This window comes from Grampus griseus (genome assembly GCF_964374135.1).
Source record: "Grampus griseus genome assembly, chromosome: 2".
NCBI classification, from domain to species: Eukaryota; Metazoa; Chordata; class Mammalia; order Artiodactyla; family Delphinidae; genus Grampus; species Grampus griseus.
The window spans coordinates 84,913,289-84,937,287 of NC_139018.1; the positions used below are offsets into that span (position 1 = coordinate 84,913,289).

The 23,999-nt window shown below is 38.0% G+C and overlaps 1 protein-coding gene across 1 annotated transcript in view; it reads left to right on the forward strand.

Moving 5' to 3' along the window:
• The window catches only part of RTF1 (RTF1 homolog, Paf1/RNA polymerase II complex component), a gene marked incomplete at its 5' end in the record, with an annotated part of 48,985 nt that overhangs the window by 9,034 nt on the left and 15,952 nt on the right, over positions 1–23,999 (forward strand). The window contains 4 exons of the mRNA XM_082649023.1: positions 4,562–4,672; positions 14,744–14,891; positions 16,269–16,473; positions 23,844–23,958. Coding sequence (XP_082505149.1) covers positions 4,562–4,672; positions 14,744–14,891; positions 16,269–16,473; positions 23,844–23,958 — 579 coding nt within the window. The remainder of the gene's footprint in view (positions 1–4,561; positions 4,673–14,743; positions 14,892–16,268; positions 16,474–23,843; positions 23,959–23,999) is intronic.

Consider the following 23,999-nt stretch of genomic DNA (forward strand, 5'->3'; position numbering starts at 1 on the left):
TTCAGGTTAGTATAGCAAAGTGAATCAGTTATACATACACACCCTCACTTGATTTTAAATTCTGTGAGGTCAAGGACTATGTATCTCTTATTCTTGACTTTCTACCCACAGCTTGGTATATAGTAGGTGCTGGTAGCAGGGGAACTATCTGTCCCGCTTGCCAGGAACTGAGTTTCCCAGAATTCAGGACTTTCAGTGCTAAAACCAGGACAGTGCTAAGCAAACCAAGATGTTTGGTCACCCTAGATGGTAGTAATCACTTGCATTAGTTGTATTTGTGGAATGAATACGTGAAAAAGAGCTCAGCATGCTAATTAGCTATAAAAAACCTCTGAGGTTTATCCATTTGGGCTTTTATTCTCCTTTTCTGGGGTGCAGAATCTGTATCCCACTTTTGTGTGATCATGGGAGGTTTGATTAAAGAGATGAGATTTAATTTCCTTTAAGTAAGTAATTTCCTTTAAATAAGTTTCTTTATTACAGATCGATCCCGACATGGCATTGCAGAAATACACTGTTTGTGAATGATGGGGTGGAGGAATTAAATCCTAAGGTTTATGAGTCTTCATATATTGATGGATTAGAATTCTAATTTTAACCAGAATAATACTATTTTAATAAATATTACCTTAGTGCAATTAGACTTGCAATTTGGCTGTCTAGTTTATTGTTAAATATGGTTTTCAAGCAATGTTAATGAAACTGCTCTAGAAGCCAGATGTGCCATCCTACACAGTCACCTGTAGTGTGTTGGGCATTGGCATTACTCTCAGCAGATCTTTAGTTCAGCTTAAGTTTGATAAACCATGTGGGCACCACACACAGCCATTCCATCCTAGAGGAATGCTGAGATAAGTAGGGGAGGTTTTCACTAGATGTGATGAAATACAAGGAGGATGGTGAGAGAGAACCACTGGACACACAGAAATGTCATCTCAACCAGTGTGGCACAGTGAAGTGGGCTAGCAGGAGAGAGCTGCAGAAGGACCTACCCCCTGTGCATGAATCAGTTTTAGATTGGCTTTTTTCAGTATTGGTGTTGGATAAATCAACCCCTACAGGTAACAAATCTGATGATCTCTTCATGTGTGGAGTGTTGGCAAGACCTTTCTGTTGCACATTAGTGTGTCCAGCTGTATTTATGAGCCCTCAGAATATAAAGGACTTGGGCTTCCCTGGTGGCACAGTGGTTAAGAATCCGCCTGCCAATGCAGGGGACACGGGTTCGAGCCCTGGTCCGGGAAGGTCCCACATGCCGCGGAGCAACTAAGCCCTTGCGTCACAGCTACTGAGGCTGCGCTCTAGAGCCCGCGAGCCGCAACTACTGAAGCCTGCATGCCTAGAGCCCGTGCTGCGCAACAAGAGAAGCCACTTCAATGAGAAGCCTGTGCACCACAAGGAGGAGCAACCCCTGCTCGCGGCAGCTAGAGAAAGCCCACACGCAACAATGAAGACCCAACGCAGCCAAAAATAATAAATAAATAAAATAAATATATTTATTTTAAAAAAAAGAATATAAAGGACTTAACTGTGAAGAGTAGCCTTGCCATGAGTTCCCCCAGTAACTTCCTATACAATTCTCAGCTTGTGGAAAGGGTATCTTTCACACTTTTTAAGAGGAAGGTCTTTGCTGTCTCTATGCTATTGTTAATATGGTATTTAATGTAGTAGAAGAAGAAGGACTGTGCCTATCAGATGCAGTTGTTTGCTGATGGAGAGACATTTGTTAGGTTTTTAGTATAGAGTGGAATCTCTTTAACAGGAAGGCGATACTAACACATTAACACTTTAGTTACAGTAACTTTTAATGGATATCTACTGTTTGTAATATATCTACTGCTTGTTTCAGGAAAGGATTTGATTGCTAGCATATCCAAATCCCTGTTTTAATGAGTTGGTATTAAAACAGACTTCTAGTGCATTTGTGAACCTCAAAGGGTCAGGAAGTACACTACTTACCAGAAGTCTTTCTAATTTTTATAAATTTGCATGAAGGTAATGTGGAAAAAAGATAATAGTAAAGGCCATACACAAATTACCATATAACCCAGCAGTACCACTCCTAGGTATTTATCCGAGTGAAATAAAAACTAATGTTTACACAAAAACCTGTACGTGAACAAATAATTGCCCCAAGATGGAAACAACCCAAATGTTTTTCAACTGGCATATGGATAAAGTGTGGTGTATCCACACAATGGAATACTACTTTACAATAGAAAGAAACAAACTGGGGCTTCCCTGGTGGCGCAGTGGTTGAGAATCTGCCTGCTAATGCAGGGGACACGGGTTCGAGCCCTGGTCTGGGAAGATCTCACATGCCGCAGAGCAACTAGGCCCGTGAGCCACAACTACTGAGCCTGCGCGTCTGGAGCCTGTGCTCTGCAACAAGAGAGGCTGCGACAGTGAGAGGCCCGCGCACCGTGATGAAGAGTGGCGCCCGCTTGCCACAACTAGAGAAAGCCCTCGCACAGAAACGAAGACCTAACACAGCCAAAAATAAAAATAAATAAATTAAAAGAAGGCTCAACATTTAAAAAAAAAAAAAAAGAAATCTGTCCCAAAAACTCAATATCACATTTAAAAAAAAAAAAAGAAAAAAAAAGAAACAAACGGTTGATACCTGTCCAATCTCAAATGCATTATGCTAAGTAAGGAAACCAAATTCAAAAGACTACACACTATATGATTCCATTTATGTGATATTTTACAATAGGCAGATCTGTAGGGACAGAAAACAGGTATGTGATTGCCAGGGGGTGGAGGGAGAGATATGAAGAGCACTTACTTCCTGAAAAGGCTTCAGATCATAAACACTCTACTTTTTCTTACCAAAATGGTAACTCCTATTGACCAGTGCAAATTACAGCAAAATTTGGGGGGATGATGGAACTGTCCTATATCTTGATTGTGTGAGTGGTTCAACTGTATGTATTTGTCAAACTCATAGAACCATCCATAAGAAAGGATAAAAGGTACTGTATGTAAATTACACCCTCAAGTTTTTAAAAGACTGTAAACACACAAACATTGCTGTAATTTGCATTTGGTCAATAGGAGTTACCATTTTGATGTGGAAAAAGTAGAGTGTTCTTATGATCTGAAGTCTTTTCAGGAAGTTAGTATGCTAGCTCTATCTAAAGAAATGAGAAGAGTAACATTTAGTTACTGCTTATGAAGAAGAGATGGTGTCAGCTGTTAATCTGAGAAGGTCATTTTCTCATTCTGGCCAAGGAGGGTATACTCCTAAAATAGAAAGACTGGAAGAAGAAAACATATTTTATAGCAGTCTCTTTTTAAAAAATTTATCTTGGCACTTAACCTATAATTGTATAGCACCAACATCATCAAGGAATAATACTACTAGTATTTATTAGTTATATTTTTCTCTCTTTTGGCCCAAGGGGAAAATGTAAACCATGATTAAAATAGGAGCTAGGATTTTATCTGCCCTAGTTTGAATCCTGGTTCTCTCATGTACTAGCTGTATTACCTTGGGTGAGTTACTTAACCTCTCCTGCTCCTTAGTTTCTGTATCTTTAAATGGGGAAGATAACGATACTCACCTTAAGGCGGTTGTGAAGATTAAATGTTAGATGCTTAGAAAAGTACCTGGCATCTAGTAAGTACAATATAATTTGGGGCTGGTATTGATATTAGCAGAAAGCAAGAACCAGAGTAAGTATCCTTTTGTTGTGTTTTTGAGTGACTGGACTGAGTTGGGGAGAAGTAACAGGAGAGGGAAACCATGTGAGAAAGCAAATCCTGGTTGTAGCCATGTCTTACTAAATAGCATATCTCTTCTCCTTTAAACTCCCTTAAATCACCAGGACAAGGCAGAGGTGGTGAATGGGAATATTGGGGTTGTCAAATTGGGATTCCCATGTAGAGGCCAGCATACTTACTGCTTAACCCTGGGTTCAGTACCAGAAATATACTTTTTTTCCCCCCTGGTTTAGGCATCCAAAATTAAAAATGACCTCAGAAATTTGTAGTTTGTCAGCTTATTCAGAACAGCCCCACAAATGCCAATTTTACCATGAGTTATATATAATAAGAGGGTGCTCAGAGTATTAGCTATACCAATAAGAACAGGGAGCAAATTACCTTTGTAGACATGGTTCGTATCGTATCAATTGCTGAGAATCAGTACTTCTGTAACTTACAGAGGAAATTCGGGGATAGCCTCCAGTTTAGTTTTCAGTCACTTTTCCACTTCAGACATACATTTCCCATTAAGAGTGAGGGAACAGATTTTTTTTGGCTGTGCCGTGCAGCTTGTGGGATCCTCGTTCCCTGACCAGGGATTCAACCCGGGCCCCCTACAGTGAACGATCAGAGTCCTAACCACTGAACAGCCAGGGAATTCCAGACTTTGAAAGCATTTCTTTAGCGCGAGTGCTGGCAGTTGGTCTGTTCATGTGACCAAAGTTCCCACGATGATGTCCTTCAAGTGAAACCACAAAGAAGTAAAAGAGATCTAGAGAAGGTGGGCATTTTATTATTTTTGGATATATTTTCTCTGTGAACAAAACTCACATGGCTACTTTTGCCCTCTCAGGAGCTCTTGTCCCTGGCAAAGCGGAAACGAAGTGACTCTGAAGAGAAGGAGCCGCCTGTTAGTCAGCCTGCAGCCTCCTCAGACTCGGAGACGTCTAACAGTGATGATGAGGTGGGTGTGGAAGGCTAGGCCTCTGGGACCAATGAGTGTTTGAGGGTCCTGAGTTGGTGACTCCTGGCAGCCTCTTTTCCTTAAACTGAGACCTTCCTGCCTAAGATCTATGTGAACTTCTTGGAAAGAAAATTGTGTATGAGAAGCTCTCGCATTGTGATGTTCTTTGTACTGCTAGTTACCTAGTGGGTACCTCTGCAGTGCATTCGTGGCCATTTTTAGTCTTTTATTTTCAGCCCTTTTGCAGAGGGAGCACAACTTGTTAGTCACCATCTCTTTTATTTTTTGTCACCATTTTTTTTTTGGTGGTATGCGGGCCTCTCACTGTTGTGGCCTCTCCCGCTGCGGAGCACAGGCTCCAGGCGCACAGGCTCAGCAGCCATGGCTCATGGGCCTAGCCGCTCCGCGGCATGTGAGATCTTCCCGGACCGGGGCACGAACCCGTGTCCCCTGCATCGGCAGGCGGACTCTCAACCACTGTGCCACCAGGGAAGCTCTTGGCACCTTTTTAATCCCACTTTTATGTTAGAAAAGAAAGTCTATCAGTAATGCCTGATAAAGTATTAGTGGGAAATATTTTAGCAAGGTAAGAAACTTTCTTTGGGTAGATGGAATCAACATCTCTCAGAGTAGTGGCATTAGCTTTTAATGAGAAACGTCCAGCTGTTCATTGTTTAAGCTAAGGTGACTTTCCCAAACTGCTGCCCACCACCAAACAAGGCCCTGAAAGATCCAGAACTTTAATGGAAGAGAGAGAGATTAGGGGAAAGGTCTTTGAAGCATTCCTACATGTTCCTCATTTGATTTAAAATACTTTTTTTCCCTTAGTAATTTCCTGGGGGGAGGCCGGATATCATCTTTCTGTTTAATCTCTTACCCTGCAGTCTAGGAAAATATTTTTAACAGTGCACTAACAGTATTTTGTTTTAAAGTTCCTCTAAAGTAAAAAATGTTTTTTATTATAATGAAATTTAGTTAACAGCTAGAACAGTATTTACCAGTGCCCTGCATATGCAAATTAGGAACGATTGCATTCTGATTGACTGTACTGATATTCTCTTAATCTTAAATAATTCAACAGACCTAAAATTGCTTTGATAGCAAGAGGTAGTGAATGTGCGAGTTTTATTCTTTTGTTTCGTTTATTTTTCATGGAGGTACTATAATTCCTCTAAAATTGATAAAGTAACCCAATCTGCTTAGAAAAACAGTGGATTTTATGAAATAATTTGCTTTGTTTTGTTTTTCTATTTTTAAAAAAATGCAAAGATAATACAGGAAAATCTTGAAATAATTCCCTTTCCCACTATTCCTACATCAACTCCTTTCATTTTCCATGTTTCAGAAGTCAGCTGCTATGGGACATTAAGTTTGAATCTGTGTTGTGTTTGGAATACCCTGTAACATGTTTATTGTCTTTGCACTTCCTTGAGATACAATCAATAACTATCCTTTGAAGCATTTTGTTTTCCATATTCCTGTCATTAAATCACTCCTAAGTATGCAGTTGCTGTAGGGATTCCCTTCATCCTTTTGAGCTGCTTCTACCAGAAGGTCAAAGTATGTATCAACTCCACAGCATTAGAGAAGCCCAAAACTTGTGCTAGGGTAGATCCAGCGTCCATAAAAATGTTTACAGCTTAGGATTCCCTTTGTCACTCGCAGCTACTTAACCAAGTCTGAGAGTCTTCACCTTAGAATGCTACCAGCTACTTATGTACTTATTGGAGAAAAAGCTGACAGGCAAGCTGTACCCTGTCTAGTGGGGATTGAGAGTTTGTGTAACTTTCCTCCCAAGGTTCTTAGCTCTTGCTACTGCCTCCAAGTGCCAGCCCCCTGGCCCACTGGCTTCTGGCAGTTCTACTCTAGTCCCTCCTCACCCTGCACTGGGAATTGCAGTCTCTATATCATGGCCATTCTGAAAAGAGCCTGTTTTTTTGGTCTGCATTATCACTTTCTGGCCCAGGCTACTAGCTTAAGTACAGAGCACCCCAAAGTTAGGGTAAATACTTCATTATTTTGGACAATTAAGAAAATCTTTTTTAAAAAAATCCTACCAGCCACTAGAGAAATCAGTGGTATTGTAAACTCAGATTTATGGCTGCCATAGAGATATTTTAGAGTGGGTAGGGGACTTCTGAGAGATCCTTAGAATACAGTGTTTGAGACAGAGGCTCTTGGTTTTTTTCCTCTCTCATAATGAATATTCATACATCTTTGTAGGTGAACCCCATATACTGAAATAATTTGCTGTGTTTTCTAGTTTCTGCTATGGCTTTAATATCCTTATTACCTACGAACTAGCCTTTTAGAAATTTGGTTATTAAAATGTCAGTTCTCAGTCAGATGGAGCCTGCTTGTACTAGAAGCTACTCTGGAGTTTTTTCAAATACACCTCCCAACCCTTTTCCCCTCCCACGTGACTCTTATTTATTGTCATTCATGATGCTGAATACAGGTAGAAAGAAGTATGTTGTTCTCCTCAGATTTGCTAGGACAGAAAACTAGGCAGGAACAACTGATTTAGGAGGTTAATGGGTAGTTTGTTTTAAGGAGAGACATGCACTGACTTTAGAGCAAGAAGATATCTAGCTAATTGTTGGGGGTGGGGAGGGGGACACAGAAGTTATGAAAGTTTCCTATCCAGAAAAAAGTGGGTGCATTGGTTATTAAGTGTAAGACTCAATTAGGGGGAATTCTTTGGTGGTCCAGTGGTTAGGACTCTGCACTTTCATTGCCAAGGGCCCGGGTTCAATCCTTGGTCAGGGAACTAACATCCACAAGCTGTGCCACATGGCAAAAAAAAAAAAGGTTCAATTAAGGAGAGAATAGTAGATATCTTGTGAATTATTCTCAGTCGTATCTTAGGCACATGAGAAGTAGAACTCTTTCTGTAAGGTTTACATTGACCAAGCCTGGGAAATTGGAAAGCACAACCTCAGTGGTAGGTTACAATGCTGTGGTGTGGCATTTTGGTGCTGTCACTTCCTGTCCCTGAAAGCATTTGGTAAGAGAAGCACCACCAAGGGTGCAGACAGGAGTGGCCGGGAAGAAAAATAACAGGGTTAGGAGGAGGGGAGCTAGCAATGCTCATTCATGAGATTTAAAGTTTAAAAAAAAAAATGGCCAAAACAAAAAAGTCCATTCGTTAGGAGGAACAGAGTCCTAAATCGGGTACTTCAGAGTCCTTTTTAGAAACATGGTGAATCTTGTGGAAACAGATAGCTGCACCTAGATAAGAAATAGGAATAAAGCCTAGATTTTCCCTTGTTACCAGTAAAAATCATGTTATCAATAGATACCAAGAAAACCCTTTATTTGTTGTTCAAAATTGAATATAACTACATTAGACAAAGTAAGGAAACAGCTGAATTATGTTCTATTGCCCTGTGCCTGAGCGAGAATGATTATTTTAAAAAGCTTCATGCACAGTCCTGTTTTCAACATTTTTGAGAAATAAAAACATTTGGCCCAGCCGTGCAGTTCAGCACTTGTCACCTGTTTTTTCTTCCCCAGAACTTCCTGGATACATTTTATGCTCCAGCTTACTACCACTTCAGAGTCTCTGGCCTCTTCTTGCTTTTCCCCCATTCCATTTTTTTTCTACTTTCTTTCTTTCTGAAGCTTCTTCTCTTTCTCTCTTAACCCCATTTAATCTTTTGAGCACTCCCACTTTGATCTAGTTGCACTCCTATTCCCACTATGTTATTGCTTGTTGGCTCCAATATTTTTATTAATAGAACATTTTGAAAAAGATACAACTTTTACTTAAAATTCATTTAGTAATAATTTTTCCAGGAAGTCAGCCTAGATACCCAAGAGCATTTTGTTGTTGCTTTACCATGCAGATAATACATAATCAGCACATACTGATAAAGGCCTTCACTGCTAAGCTAATATTTTCCTGTGTGTATATTCATTTAGTAAGGTTTTCATACACACAATACCTCTGGAAAAAGATGTTCCATATAGATGAATTATCCCAATACTAAAACTAAACTTTTGAAAGTTTAAAATATAAAACCACTATATTTGAAAATTTTTTTGATAGATCTTATTATATATAGTTTTTTAACTGATTTAGTCATGATTATGAATGACAGTTCTTATACTGTGAAATAATGACTTCCAAAATACCAAGCTCTGTGGTGCTGGTTTTTATTTTTCCTTTCTCCCCCAATACCGAAGGTAAGCAGTGGCCATTGTTCTCATCTCCTAGTAATCTGCTCTACTTCCATCTTCCTGTGTCTCTGATCTGCTCTGGGGTCAGGAAACCAGGGGGCCCCATAGAGTTTAGGTTGGAATACTCTGCTTTAGTACTTGAATTTAACAATAGCTATTTGAATTTCTCATAAACGTTTTTTTTTAATAAATGTATGTATGTATACATGTATTTATTTATTTATGGCTGTGTTGGGTCTTTGTTGCTGCACGCGGGCTTTATCTAGTTGTGGCGAACGCGGGCTACTCTTTGTTGCGGTGCGCGGCTTCTCATTGCAGTGGCGTCTCTTGTTGATGAGCACAGGCTCTAGGCGCCTGGGCTTCAGTAGTTGTGGCTCGCGGGCACAGTAGTTGTGGCTTGCAGGCTCTAGAGCACAGCTCAGTAGTTGAGGCGCACGGGCTTAGTTGCTTTGCAGAATGTGGGATCTTCCTGGACCTGGGCTCGAACCCGTGTCCCCTGCACTGGCAGGCAGATTCTTAACCACTGTGCCACCAGGGAAGTCCCCTTTTTTTTTTTTAGCATGCTTCTGGGTTCTTGGCTATGTAGATTACCATACAGTAGCACCTCATTTATCTAGATACCTAAAATCTCATCACAAGAAAAATAAAGTGATTTTCATGGACCACTTGCTTAAACTGTGTACAACAAATTCTGACACTTCCTACCAAATAGTGCAGTGGAGTACTGATTATATTTTACATTTTTTTTGGTGTCATTTGTTTCACTTTTGTTTTTATCTCCATAACCAGATTATAAGTTTTTGTGATTGAGTGTAGGGATTCTCTGTGTTTTCCAGTTAAATATAACTGATTGCTTGATTATAAGATACAGTAGTGCCCTTTGTACTTTGTTTGATTAATTACAAATAATTAATTTCTTTTAAGGGAAAAGAAAATTTAGCTATTCCTCATTGTTCTTTAGGCTGACATTTGCATATACTCTTCAACTTTGCTGACCCTTTTCTATCTTCAGTATCTTCACAGGGAAAAAATACCTAAATTAGGAACCATGCCCTCTCAGCACACCTCTTTGTTGGTCACTGTTAAGATCTAGAATAATGACTACCGAATCCTTTTGACAAACACTTCAATTTAGTGTAACACTCAGTTCATATAGGATCCTACAACTTTAAAACTCCAAGGGGTCGTAGAGATCATTTAGATTCCCTTATTTCAGATAAGAAAACAGGCTCCCAGAAGTTCCTTTTTCCATCATAAAATAGTACCCTCCATTTATATAGAACTTCATGGTTTCTGATGTGCTCTTAGCGTCTTTTATTCTGTCTCCTTTGAGTGTCACACTACCGGGATAGGTGGTCAAGGCGGTATTATTATTCCTACTTTACAGATAAGGAAACAGTCTCAGGTTAAGCGCTTGGGCCTTTATTCCAGTTCTTTTAACCTCTAGTCCCATAGTTTATCACTAGCCCAGCTGTTCTTCTTGAACCCTACTTACCTCAAAGTATTTCATCTCACTGTAAATTCGTTTCAGGAGTAACTGGGCTGCAATGGTTTCTACTCTGGGTCCTGAGACCTAGAATATGATCTTCCTTGTCCATTAGAGATAACCTCTCTGAAATGTTGAAGTTTCTTTGCTTTTCTGCCTCCAGGATAAAAGTACTCAGCATGTCAATGGCACCCAAGTCCAAGGCAACCACTCCCCACCCCATGTTCCTTCCTGTCTTTCAGCTGAATGCCAGGAAGGTCAGCTGCTTCCCAGAGTAGGGACCTGCTTATAACAACCCCTACACTCTCAGTATGGCACAGGGTTATGTAGTACTTTCTAACCCTCCTTGTATCATTAGATAATTGCCGTCCATTAGAGTATCAGTTACAGCAGTGAGAGTCAAAGTGCTAATCTCTTTTAATTTATTAGTTAAGACATCTTCCTTCTAGTCACTGTTTTAGGTTTTCATCACTGCATTATACGTAATACTTTCCTGGTGTTTTGTGTGAGCCTGCATGCATGTAGAATGCTTGAGAAAAGCAGGGTGTCAGTGTGTATTAGGGTCCTGACTGACAGTGGACCCTTTCCCTTTCCCAGATTGTTTTTAAGCAGCTCTCCTTGGGGGATGCTCTGGCCTCTGTACTCAGATGCAGATCAGCAGGCACTCATTTTCTTATTCTTGCCTTCTGTGTGGTACATTTTAGAGCACTTTTAAGGCCACAACAGAGCTTGCCTTTCAGTGAAGCCATAGTTCCCAAAACAAATTAAGAAAAGCCAGGTCATTTCTTCTACTCTCTGATGGATGGGGAAAGCCTGAGAGCATCTCTTTAATCATGCACTGTACTCTTTAGACTCCATTTACTACCACACTCTGGCAATGAAAGAATTAGTTTTCCTTCTGTCTTGGAGTCAACAGAATAAGGCTTTTGCAGGAATAGGTGAGCAATCTCTGGGCTAATGGCTGGGTTAAGATATTTCTATGTCAGTTTTGCCTACCACAAGTCTTGACCATCTCCTTTATGGTTTATTAGATTCTGTGATCTTGAGAGAAGAGGTACTGGGCAAGTATTTAAAATATGTGCTCAGACCAAAAAAACACTCAGGAGCTTCTGGTTTAAAGGAGTAAATGTAAAATATTACAAATACGATCTATTCTGCAGGAAAAAAATCTTTTGGGAAATTATCAGTACCCATTTGAGTCTCTTTCTCTATATTAAATAGGAGTAATGTGACTGGTCCCCATATTTTAAGTGATTATTTTATTTCCCTAAAACCCTGTCATATATAGTGAGTTTGGTTGTTTGCCATTGGCATGACAGACTCTATTGAGTTAGCCTCATGGGAGATGAGGCACTTCTGTCATTTCTTTTGAAAATTGTGTTGGAAGGAAAAAGACCAAGTTTCCCTTCCCACACTCAGGTTCAGCCAGGCAAGCCCTCGTTAAATTGAAACATTTTATTTCTTCTATTTTAACTCTTATCTTTTATCTCTCCCCTCCAGGGGATAAACATCATAGGCTATAGATGACAGTTGCTAAGCTTAGGCAATGGCAGATTGCAGCAGATAGACAGTGGAAGGATAAGGAAACCAGATAGCTTTCTAGCACCTCCTGAATTGGATTCACCTGTGTGACTTCACATTTAAGCCTTTTTTTACTCTCATACACAATCCCCCTTTTCCCCCCACCCTGGAAGTTCAGAATTTGACTCTGTTGCACGTGAGAAATCCAAATCTGTAGGTGAAAATAGATCTATCCACTCTAACACACATGTGACCCTGGTAGCTCACCCTTTATGCTCTCAGCCTTTTCATATTCCCATTGGGTAGAAGTACAAAGGGACTTCCTTGTACAAAGAAGGGATTTCTGTACAAAGAAGTACAAAAAGATACCCTGTTTAGAAGAGATGGGTCATGCTCATTTTCATAACCAGCCAATAAATATTGACTACTATGTGCATAGTTGTGCTATTTCCTATAAACAAAGCCAATGCAAAAGATGTTTTATACATTATTACCTCTAGTAATATCTGTATTCTCAGCATAGGAAGTTGATATATTTTAGCTCAGTTAACTAGGAAACTGAACACTTTGGCCTCTTTTGGATTCTTTCAAACTGACCTAAAAAGTATCTTCCTTGAATGATTAAGATTTCAAATGGTTGAAAAATAGCTTTTAGAAGAGAAGCATTAGGATTTCTTTCTAAATAGTGATCTAAGTGTTGAATTGTTAAAAGTTTGAGAAGTAAATTCATTTATAAAGAGAAGTCGCTGTTAATGTATATCACTTAATACATAAGTGGTATATTACTTAATATATCATTTATTCACTTAATATATCATTCTAGAACATGGAGCTGTTTTATTTTCACTTGTCCCTTCTTCCTAGCTCCTGAGTACAAAAACAAAGTGGCAATTAAAATAACTAAGAGTAAATTAAAATAAAAAATCAGAAGATTAAAATAGTGCCCTTTCACAATATTTTATCAAGGTAAATTAACAGACTGTAGTTCTTAAAAATAGCTCATCTGGAACATTTCTAAGGTGGAAACCTCATCAGAACTATCCCTTCACCCCACACCCCCAAAAAAACTCCAAAGTAAATTTACTTCTGATCTTGGCTATTGTGAGGTAGGAGGTACATTTATGATCACATTATAATATGATCACATTATAGAAGGAGCAAAGACTTGGTGCTTTTGTTAAATATTAGATGTAGAATTTTTATGTTAATACCAGATTTATAATTCAATCTGTGATGATGGAAAGATGAATATTATTTTGATTTTTTTATCCTTCCCCTCCTTGGTTGGTTGGTTTGTTTATTTAGTATTGTCTCAGTTTGTTTTACAATTTCCGTTTTTTTAAAAAAAATATTTATTAAAATATAGTTGATTTACAATGTTAGTTTCAGGAGTACAGCAAAGTGATTCAGTGTTTTTATATATACTTTTTAAAATTTTTAATTTAATTTATTTTTTAATTTTTTTAAATAAATTTATTTATTCATTTATGACTGCATTGGGTCTTCGTTGCTGTACGGGCTTTCTCTAGTTGCAGCGAGAGGGGGCTACTCTTCATTGAGGTGTGTGGGCTTCTCATTGCAGTGGCTTCTCTTTGTTGCGGAGCACGGGCTCTAGGCGTGCGGGCTTCAGTAGTTGTGGCACATGGGCTTAGTAGTTGTGTCTCGTGGGGTCTAGAGCACAGGCTCAGTAGTTGTGGTGCATGAGCCTAGTTGCTCCGCAGCATGTGGGAATCTTCCCGGACCAGGGCTCAAACCCATGTACCCTGCATTGGCAGGCAGATTCTTAACCACTGCGCCACCAGGGAAGTCTTGAATTTTACTTTATTTTATTTTATATATATATTCTTTTTTAGATTCTTTTCCATTATAGGTTATTATTGAGTATAGTTCCCTGTGCTATACAGTAGGCCCTTGCTGGTTATGAATATTATTTTTAGAGTACATAAAATAAAGTTTCTGAGTAAAGTATTTTTCACCTAAAATCATTCTCCTAAATTGACAAGTTAAAATATCAAAGGAGGTGTGGTTTAATGTAACTAAATAGTCTCTGTGAATTTAAAAAATGATTTTATGGTCTTTCAGACTTACAATTAAAGTGCTTGATGAAGATGATTTTTTTGGCCCTGGAGTGATAAGCTGTGTATTGCCTGCCTGTTAGTTTGATAATACAAGTTGCAGGTTCCTTATATTTAGATGTATGGGATCTCCTATTGAAGATCCAATGTAAACATTATGTTGTAGTGTAATATATGCAGATTTAAATATATATATATATATATACATATATATGTATATATATATTTTAATGATCTATTATACTTTCTGACTCCTTGGAGTTGGTACCAGTGATACTACCATCCATGCCAAAGAGTGGCCTTCATCATTTTCTCCCTGTGTTTTCTGAAGTTTTCTCTTGCTAAAAAGCTTTATTCCCTGCTTTCCTGGGACCCACTCCAGAACTCAGCCATGCACTGTGTACTGAAACCCAGACATAACCCATCTCTAGCAATTGCTGACCTCTCTGCCACAGGAAACATTAGAAGCTGTTTCCTATACCAACTGAGTTTTAGTTAACTCAGTTGACTTGCCATTAAGTTGATATATTTGCTTTTCTATTGATAAAAAGTATACTAATTAAATTTTATGTTTATTATATCAATTATCTACTGACATTAAGAAATTACAAACCAGAGGTTATGAAGTTTTAACAAAGGTTTCAAGAATCAATATCTTTCATCTTATAAAGTGTATTTGTTTCAGATCCAAAGCAGTAGAGACTTGGAATCATTTTGATGAATGTCAGAGACTCTTAATTCTTGAAACTTACAGCTTTTCTCAATAAAATCCCTGGTTCAATTTTCCTTTTTCTTTTTTCCTTGTAGTGGACTTTTGGGAGCAATAAAAATAAGAAGAAAGGAAAAACCAGAAAAATAGAGAAGAAAGGAACCATGAAGAAACAGGCCAATAAAACTGCTTCCTCAGGCAGTTCGGACAAAGACAGTTCAGCTGAGAGCTCAGCCCCTGAGGAAGGTGAGTCAAGTGGTGCAGACTTGGGAGTGAACTCTTATTTAGTAGAAGCTGCAGTCAGAAATGGAGGGAAAAGGTGCCTGCATTACAATTACAGCATGGCCTCTGCCTTTATTGCAGGGGTCTCTAATCTTTTCAATGGTCATGGTCTGTTTAGAATCTGAATGAAGCAAGAAAAATACATGCATTCCAAAGCGTTAGTGAAGCCCTTGAAACCCATCCAGGAAACCCATGAGGATTCCCTGCGTTAGAATCTCCGTTTACCTTAACTTGAGTGCCTTCTCTTTCCTTTTTCTTGGTTATTCATAGGGGGAAAATCCTTGAACCAGATACAAAACTCAGTAAAAAAATGTTGTTTTGAAATGAGAATTTTTGCTAACACTAGTTTGAAAGTGAACTTGTTCCAGGACTAAAATGGTAAACTTTATATTTGTTTTGAGTAATAATGTTTATATACAAACTGGCTTGTACAGAATTGGCCTAATCTGCTTTTTAAGCACATGCCTGTGAATGTTAGCTCAAATTGAGTCAAGCACAAAATTGCTAGTTTAACATAATACTCAGTTACAATATGTAATGCTTTTTTCCATCACCCTTTGTCCTACCAAGATCCAGTATCATTAGGAATTCACTAATCAATTTAATGACTTATTAAAACACTGATTTTTTTAAATGCCAACTAATAAATGTAGAAGAAAGTATAGTTAGACAATCACCATTTTCAACCATCATAGTAATAATGGAAGTGTTATCAATGAGTGTTAAAACCACTGGATGATAGTTTGTTGAGGAACAGGATGTTTACACAGTCTCAAAGCATCTCCGTATACTTATTATGAAAATTGAATATGGACTATATGTCAGATAATGCTATTTCTTAAATGTTAAATTTCCTGAGTTTGATCATTGTATACTTGGTTATATAAGAGACTGTCCTTTTTACAAGAAGTATTTAGGGGTGAAAGGTCACAATCTCTGCAGCTTACTCTCAGTTCAGCAAAATAAATGATAAAAATGTGTAAATTGTTTTATGTATGTAGACAGAAAGTGAACTGGCGATGTTAACAGTGGGTGAACCTAAGTAACAGATGTACGGGAGTTGAATTATTCTTGCAACTTTTTTCTGTAGGTCTGTAATTTTTTCAAAATACAAAAGTCAAATTAAAAAGATCATGTTGGTTTCTTAATCCAGCCTAAGTTTCTGTAACCTGTGTTTGCATTTGCCAAAGGCAGACCAAGCGTTTTCCCAAGGGAGGTGAGATGACCATGTTCCACTTCACCTAGAAGAGCCAAGGGGTAATGATTATCAACACTGTGGGGCCACCTGTGGCTCTGTCTTCTGCAGCATCACCTGATCTTGTGTTTGGTCCTTTGTTGCAGGTGAAGTGTCAGATTCTGACAGCAACAGCTCCTCCTCCAGTTCAGATTCAGACTCTTCCTCAGAAGATGAGGAATTCCATGATGGCTATGGAGAAGACCTCATGGGAGATGAGGAAGACAGGGCCCGTCTGGAACAGATGACAGAAAAGGAGAGAGAGCAAGAACTGTTCAACCGCATAGAGAAGAGGGAGGTGTTAAAAAAAAGGTAAAGTGGTAGTCTTAATGATAAAATAAAATAATAAAGTAATTTCCCAAAGTTCACATTTGGAGCCCTGTCTTCACAGGATTCAAGACTTGAAATTTCTTCTCATTATTTATGAGTTAGGAATCTGACTATCCTCCCAGCATGCTTTTTGTATTTTTTTTAAGCTCAAATGTTAAATTGCATTTTGATATACAAAGCTGCTTCAGTATTTTGGATTACTTTTGCCATATTTAAATGGCAGAAGTTTTTCCTTATCTCCTAACAGAATTTCAAGGTGAAAATAAACTTGACTTTGTCTCAGGAGATAAAATAGTCCTCACAATTTGGATCCTTCCCTACCTACCTAATATTGCGAAATAAACAGAAGCATTTTCCTTGGCAGCAGTTAGTCCCATTTCGTCTGGGAGCCTGTCTGTCCCTTCTGGAGACCATATTAAGTCTGGTGAGTTATTCTAGACAAGAATGTTTGGCTTTCAGTCAGCAGCAAGTAATAGACATTTGTTTTGAGTGTGAATGCTTCCACGGTTACCTGTATTGGAACAAACAGGACTTAAGAAACTACCACGGTTGCCACATGGTTAAGAATGACTTCTGAAATTTGTATTTCTGAATTGGGGAGAGCATAACAAGAGGTTCTCATATAAGGCCAATAGGGCCCTATGATAAAATCACAAAGTAGCTTAAGAGTAGTGGGTGGCTGATCTCAAACTTGGGTTTTTTATTTTTCACCTTATATGAATGAAGCAGTTGACTGACTGATTCTGTGACTTTTTTAGTGATTGGAAGAATGTTTACAATGATGATAATTAAGACAGAAGTTCAGAGCCAATCACAGAAAATGGAGGTTTTTGTAGCTCATTTGTTTAGCTGCAAGGCAGTACAATACGGTAACTCAGAAACTTTCTCCATGTTTTTAATGTAAACACCATTAGCATCCTGTTTTATAGCCAGCAACACCAGTAGTGAGGTATCATTTTTGGTTGTTAGATTCTTCACCTATTCTAGAGCTTCCTCTTTTTTTATTAAAAAAAATTTTTTTTTAAAGGTAAGTGCAGGCAGCATAAAGGTAGCTTGGTTGTGCAAAGAGCACTGACATTTTCCATCAGAAAGTCTAGGCTCAGGACTTCCCTGGTGGTCCAGCGGTTAAGGATCTGCCTTCCAATGCAGGGGATGCGGATTCCATCCCTGGTCAGGGAACTAAGATCCCACGTGCCGCAGGGCAACTAAGTCTGCGTGCTCTAGAGCCTGCACGCTGCAGCTAGAGAGCCCGCTGCCACAGCTACTGAGCCTGTGTGCTCTGGAGCCCGTGCGCCGCAAGGAAACATCCCACATGCCACAACGAAGATCCTGTGTGCTGCAACTAAGACCCAATGCAGCCAAATAAATAAATATTTTTTTAAAAAAAGAAGAAGAAAAATCTAGGCTCAAGTCAAACTCACTGGCCAGGTTATCTGAATTAGTCACTTACCCTCCTCATTCCTCAGCTTTCTCGTTGGGGATTGTTGTAAGTCTTCAGTGAGATAATACATATAAGAACATAATGTAAATATAAGCTGTTAACTTTTTTAAAATTGAAGCATAGTTGATGTACAATATTATATAAGTTACAGATGCATAATTTAGTGATTCACAGTTTTTAAAGGTTATACTCCACTTATAGTTATTATAAAATATTGGCTATATTCCCTGTGTATATCCTTTAGCTTATTTTATCCTTTAGCTTATTTTATACATAATAGTTTGTACCTCCTAATCCCCTACCCCTATATTGCCTCTCCCTGCTTCCTTCTCCCCGCTGGTAAGCACTCGTTTGTTCTCTATATCTATGAATCTGTTTCTTTTTTATTATATTCACTAGTTTGTTGTATTTTTTAGATTTCACATATAAGTGATAGCATACAGTGTTTGTCTTTCTGTGTCTGACTTATTTCACGTAGCATAATCTCCTCTGAGTTCATCCATGTTGTTGTAAATGGCAAAGTTTCATTCTTTTTTATGACTGAGTAGTATTCTATTGTATGTATATACACCACATCTTCTTTATCCATTCATTCCATATTTTGGCAATTGCAAATAATACTGCTATGAACATGGCGGTGTATGTGTCTTTTGGAATTAGCATTTTTGTTTTTCAGGTATATACCCAGGAGTGGAGTTACTGGGTCATATGGTAGTTCTATTTTTAGGTTTTTCTTTTTTTTTAATATTTTAAAAAATATTTATTTATTATTATTATTACCTTTTGGTTTCTTTTTTTTAAACATCTTTATTGGAGTATAATTGCTTTACAATGGTGTGTTAGTTTCTGCTTTATAACAAATTGAATCAGTTATACATATACATATGTCCCCATATCTCTTCCCTCTTGCGTCTCCCTCCCTCCCACCCTCCCTATCCCACCCCTCTAGGTGGTCACAAAGCACTGAGCTGATCTCCCTGTGCTATGCGGCTGCTTCCCACTAGCTATCTATTTTACGTTTAGTAGTGTATATATGTCCATGCCACTTTCTTACTTCGTCCCAGCTTACCCTTCCCCCTCTCCGTATCCTCAAGTCCAGTCTCTAGTAGGTCTGCATCTTTATTCCCATCTTGCCCCTAGGTTCTTCATGACCATTTTTTTTTTTTAGATTCCATATATGTGTGTTAGCATAAGGTATTTGTTTTTCTCTTTCTGACTTACTTCACTCTGTATGACAGTCTCTAGGTCCATCCACCTCACTACAAATAACCCAGTTTCGTTCCTTTTTATGGCTGTGTAATATTCCATTGTATATGTGTGCCACATCTTCTTTATCCATTCACCTGTTGATGGACACTTAGGTTGCTTCCGTGTCCTGGCTATTGTAAATAGAGCTGCAGTGAACATTTTGGTACATGACTCTTTTTGAATTATGGTTTTCTCAGGGTATATGCCCAGTAATGGGATTGCTGGGTCGTATGGTAGTTCTATTTTTAGTCTTTTAAGGAAACTCAGTGTTGTTCTCCATAGTGGCTGTATCAATTTACATTCCCACCAACAGTGCAAGAGGGTTCCCTTTTCTCCACACCCTCTCCAGCATTTATTGTTTGTAGATATTTTGATCATGGCCATTCTGACTGGTATGAGATGATATCTCATTGTAGTTTTGATTTGCATTTCTCTAATGATTAATGATGTTGAGCATCCTTTCATGTGTCTGTTGGCAATCTGTATATCTTCTTTGAAGAAATGTCTATTGAGGTCTTCTGCCCATTTTTGGATTGGGTTGTTTGTTTTTTTGATATTGAGCTGCATGAGCTGGTGTAAATTTTGGAGATTAATCCTTTGTCAGTTGCTTCATTTACAAATATTTATTTATTATTTATTTATTTAGGCTGCACCGGCCTTTAGGTGCGGCACACGGGGTTTAGTTGTGGCATGTATGTGGGATCTAGTTCCCTGACCAGGAATTGAACCCAGGCCCCCTGCATTGGGAGCTCAGAGTCGTACCCACTGGACCACCAGGGAAGTCCCTATTCTTAGTTTTTTAAATTATTATTATTATTTATTTTATTTTATTTATTTTTGGCTGCATCGGGTCTTAGTTGAGGCACGCTGGATCTTTCATCGTGGCTCGCGGACTCCTCTCTAGTTGTGGAGTGCAGGCTCCAGGGTGCGTGGGCTCTGTAGTTTGCAGCACACGGGGTCTAGTTGAGGCGTGTGGGCTCAGTAGTTGTGGCATGCAGGCTTAGTTGCCCCGCAGCATGTAGGATCTTAGTTCCCTGACCAGGAATCGAACCTGCATCCCCTGCATTGTAAGGCGGATTCATTACCACTGGACCACAAAGGAAGTATCTATTTTTAGAGAAACCTCTGTACTCTTTTCCACAGTGGCTGCGCCAGTTAATTTTCTCCACATCCTCACCAACATTTGTTATTTGTGTTCTTTTTGATGATGGCCGTTCTGACAGGTGTGAGGTAATATCTCATTGGGGTTTTGACTTGCATTTCCCTGATGATTAGCAATGTTGAGATCTTTTCATGTGCCTGTGGGCCATCTGCATTTCCTCTTTGGAAAAATGTCTCTTCAGGTCTTCTGCCCATTTTTTAATCAGGTTGTTTGTTTTTTTGATGTTGGGTTGTATGAGCTGTTTATATATATATATTTTTGATATTAACTGTGTATTGGCCATATCATTTGCAAATATTTTCTCCCATTCAGTAGGTTGTCTTTTTGTTTTGTTGATGGTTTCCTTTGCTATGCAAAAGTTTTTAAGTTTAATTAGGTCCCATTTGTTTATTTTTACTTTTATTTCCTTTGCTTTAGGAGACATCCAAAAAAATATTGCTGCGATTTATGTCAAAGAGTGTTCTGCCTGTGTTTTCCTCTAAGAGTTTTATGGTTTCTGGTCTTACATTTAGTTCTTTAATCCATTTTGAGTTTATTTTTGGATATGGTGTTAGAAAATGTTCTAATTTCATTCTTTTACATGTAGCTGTCCAGTTTTCTCAGCACCTCAGGTATTAACTTTTAAAAATAACTTTATTGAGATGTAGTTTACACACCATAGAATCTACCCATTGAAAGTGGTTGAAAGTGGTTCGGTGGTTTTTTATACATTCATAAAGTTGTGTAGCCATCACCACAATTAATTTCAGAACATTATCATCACCCCAGAAAAAAACCCTGTACTTACTGGTACTCAGTTCCCTCTATTGCTCCTAGCCTTAGGAAGCCACTAACTTACTTTCTGTCTCTATAGATTTGCCTATTTCTGGGCATTTTATATAAATGGAATCATAAATATGTAGTCTTTTGTGCCTGGCTTCTTTCACTTAACATACATTTGAAGTTCATTCATGTAGCATGTATCAGTACTTCATTCCTTTTTATGGCTGAATAATATTCCATTATGTGTATATACCACATTTTATTTATTAATCTTTTTTGATATCTTTGCTGTTGTGAATAGTGCTACTATGAACATTCATGTACAAATATTTGAGTATCTATTTTCAATTCTTTTGGGTATATACATAGGAGTGGAATTGCTGAGTCATACGGTAATTTTATGTTTAACTTTTTGAGAAACCACCAAACTGTTTTCCGTAACAGCTGTACCATTTTACATTCCCACCAGCAATATATAAGAGTTCCAGTTTGTCCACATCCTTGCCAACACTTGTTATTTTTTCTTTTTTTGATAATAGCTATCCTGGTAAATGTGAAGTGTCTTATTGTGGTTTTGATTTGCATTTTCCTGTTGACTAATGATGTTTAGAATCTTTTCAAATCCTTGTTGGAGAAATGTCTGTTCAAGTGCTTTGCGTATTTGTTAATTGGGTTGTCTTTTTGTTGTTGAGTTATAAGAGTTCTTTATATATTCTGGTTAGTAGACCCTTATCAGATAACATGATTTGCAAATATTTTCTCCCATTCTGTAGGTTGTATTTTTCACTGTCAAGTATTGTTTAATGCACAAAATTAAAAAATTTTTATGCACAATAAATTTTTTCTTTTCTTGCTGCAGCTTTTGATATCTAAGAATCTTACCAAATCCACGTTCATGAGTAATTTACCTGGATGTTTTCTTGTGAGAGTTTTATAGTTGTAGGTCTTATGTTTAGATCATTGATCCATTTTTTAAAATTTTATATTGGAGTACAGTTGATTTACAATGTTGTGTTAGTTTCAAGTGTACAGCAAAATGATTCAGTTATACATGTACATATATCTATTCTTTTTCAGGTTCTTTTCCCATACAGGTTGTTACAGAGTATTGAGTAGAGTTCCTTGTACTATACAGTAGGCCTTTGTTGATTATCTGTTTTATGTATAGTAGTGTGTATATGTTAATCCCAACCTCCTAATTTATCCCTCTCCCCCTCATTGATCCATTTTGAGATCATTTTTTGTATATGGTGTGAGGTAAGAGTCCAACTTTATTCTTTGGCATGTAGCTATCCAGTTGTCCCAGTACCACTTGTTGAAGAGACTGTTCTTTCCCCAGTCTTGGCACCATTGTTGAAAATCAGTTGTTCATGGATATATGGATTTATTTGTTGACTGTATTCTGTTCCATTGATCATTATGTTTATGGTTATGCCAGTACCATACTGTTTTGATTACTGTAGCTATGTAGTCAATTTTTAACTTGGGAAGTGTTAAGTCCTCCACCTTTGTTCTTCTTCAAAATTGTTTTGGCTATATGGGGCCCTCTGCATTCCCATAGGAATTTTAGTATCAGCTTATCAATTTCTGCAACAGCAAAAGAAGTAGCTGGGATTTTTATAGGAATTGTGTTGAATCTGTTTATCAAATTTGGAAGTATTGCCATCTAATATTAAGTCTTTTAATCCATGAATGTGATATCTTTCTACTTACTTAGGTATTATTTAATTTCTTTCAACAGTCCTTTAGTTTTGGGTGTGAAAGACTAGCACTTGTTTTGTTAAATTTATTACTAAATATTGTATTCTTTTGGATGCTACTGTAAATGGAATTGTTTTCTTTGTTTTGTTTTTGGATTATTCATTGCAAGTATATAGAAATACAGTTAATTTTTGTATATTGACCCTATTAAGAACTAAGTAAAAAATTTCATAATTGGGTTTATTTTAGAATGTTATGAAAAGAGTTTAATATTTATTTTATTCCTTCCACAAAGTTCCTTAAATTCACACACAAAAAAATAGTTTTGTTTCATAAAAGCCTGCTTTTTGTTACAGAGAGAGAGAGCCTAGATTGCATTTGTTTAAGAGAATAGCATATTTATTCACATGTTTGCTGGGGTGGAGCTGAGGGAGGCATTTTTCCTAATGAAGAAAGATGGAGAGTGGTGTTTTTAAAATACAGCCTGTGTCTTGACCACCTTAAAAATGTGACAGTGGGGCTTCCCAGATGGCACAGTGGTTGAGAGTCCGCCTGCCAATGCAGGGGACACGGGTTCGTGCCCCGGTCCGGGAAGATCCCACATGTCGCGGAGCGGCTAGGCCCGTGAGCCATAGCCACTGAGCCTGCGCATCTGGAGCCTGTGCTCCGCAACGGGAGAGTGGCTCTCTGTGGCTTCATTATGTTTCTAATGGGACACCATTGGAGTTGATCCAAGAATCAACTATTTTCTTCCATTATGTGAAGTTGAGGAAGAGCAGTGCATTACCAACAGGATACAACAGTATCCTCAGTATTCTCTCATTTTAAGTCTATTCCACCTTAATGCTTTCAAGTACTTCTGGTGTATTTATATTCAATATTTCTAATGTACTTATAAGATACATTGGAGTTTCTTACAGGAAACCAAAACATTTATTAACTCCTTCCCCGCACTTAATTCCTTTCTCCTATCTAATAGAAATCAGTCTACAAATATTTCATTGCCACTTAAAAACCAAATAAATATATTTTAAACAGATTTGAAATCAGGAAAAAACTGAAAACAGCCAAAAAGAAAGAAAAGAAAGAAAAAAAGAAAAAGCAAGAAGAGGAGCAGGAAAAGAAGAAACTGACACAGATTCAAGAATCTCAGGTAGGAGATTCAATAGTCCTTGTTATCCAAAGAATAAAACC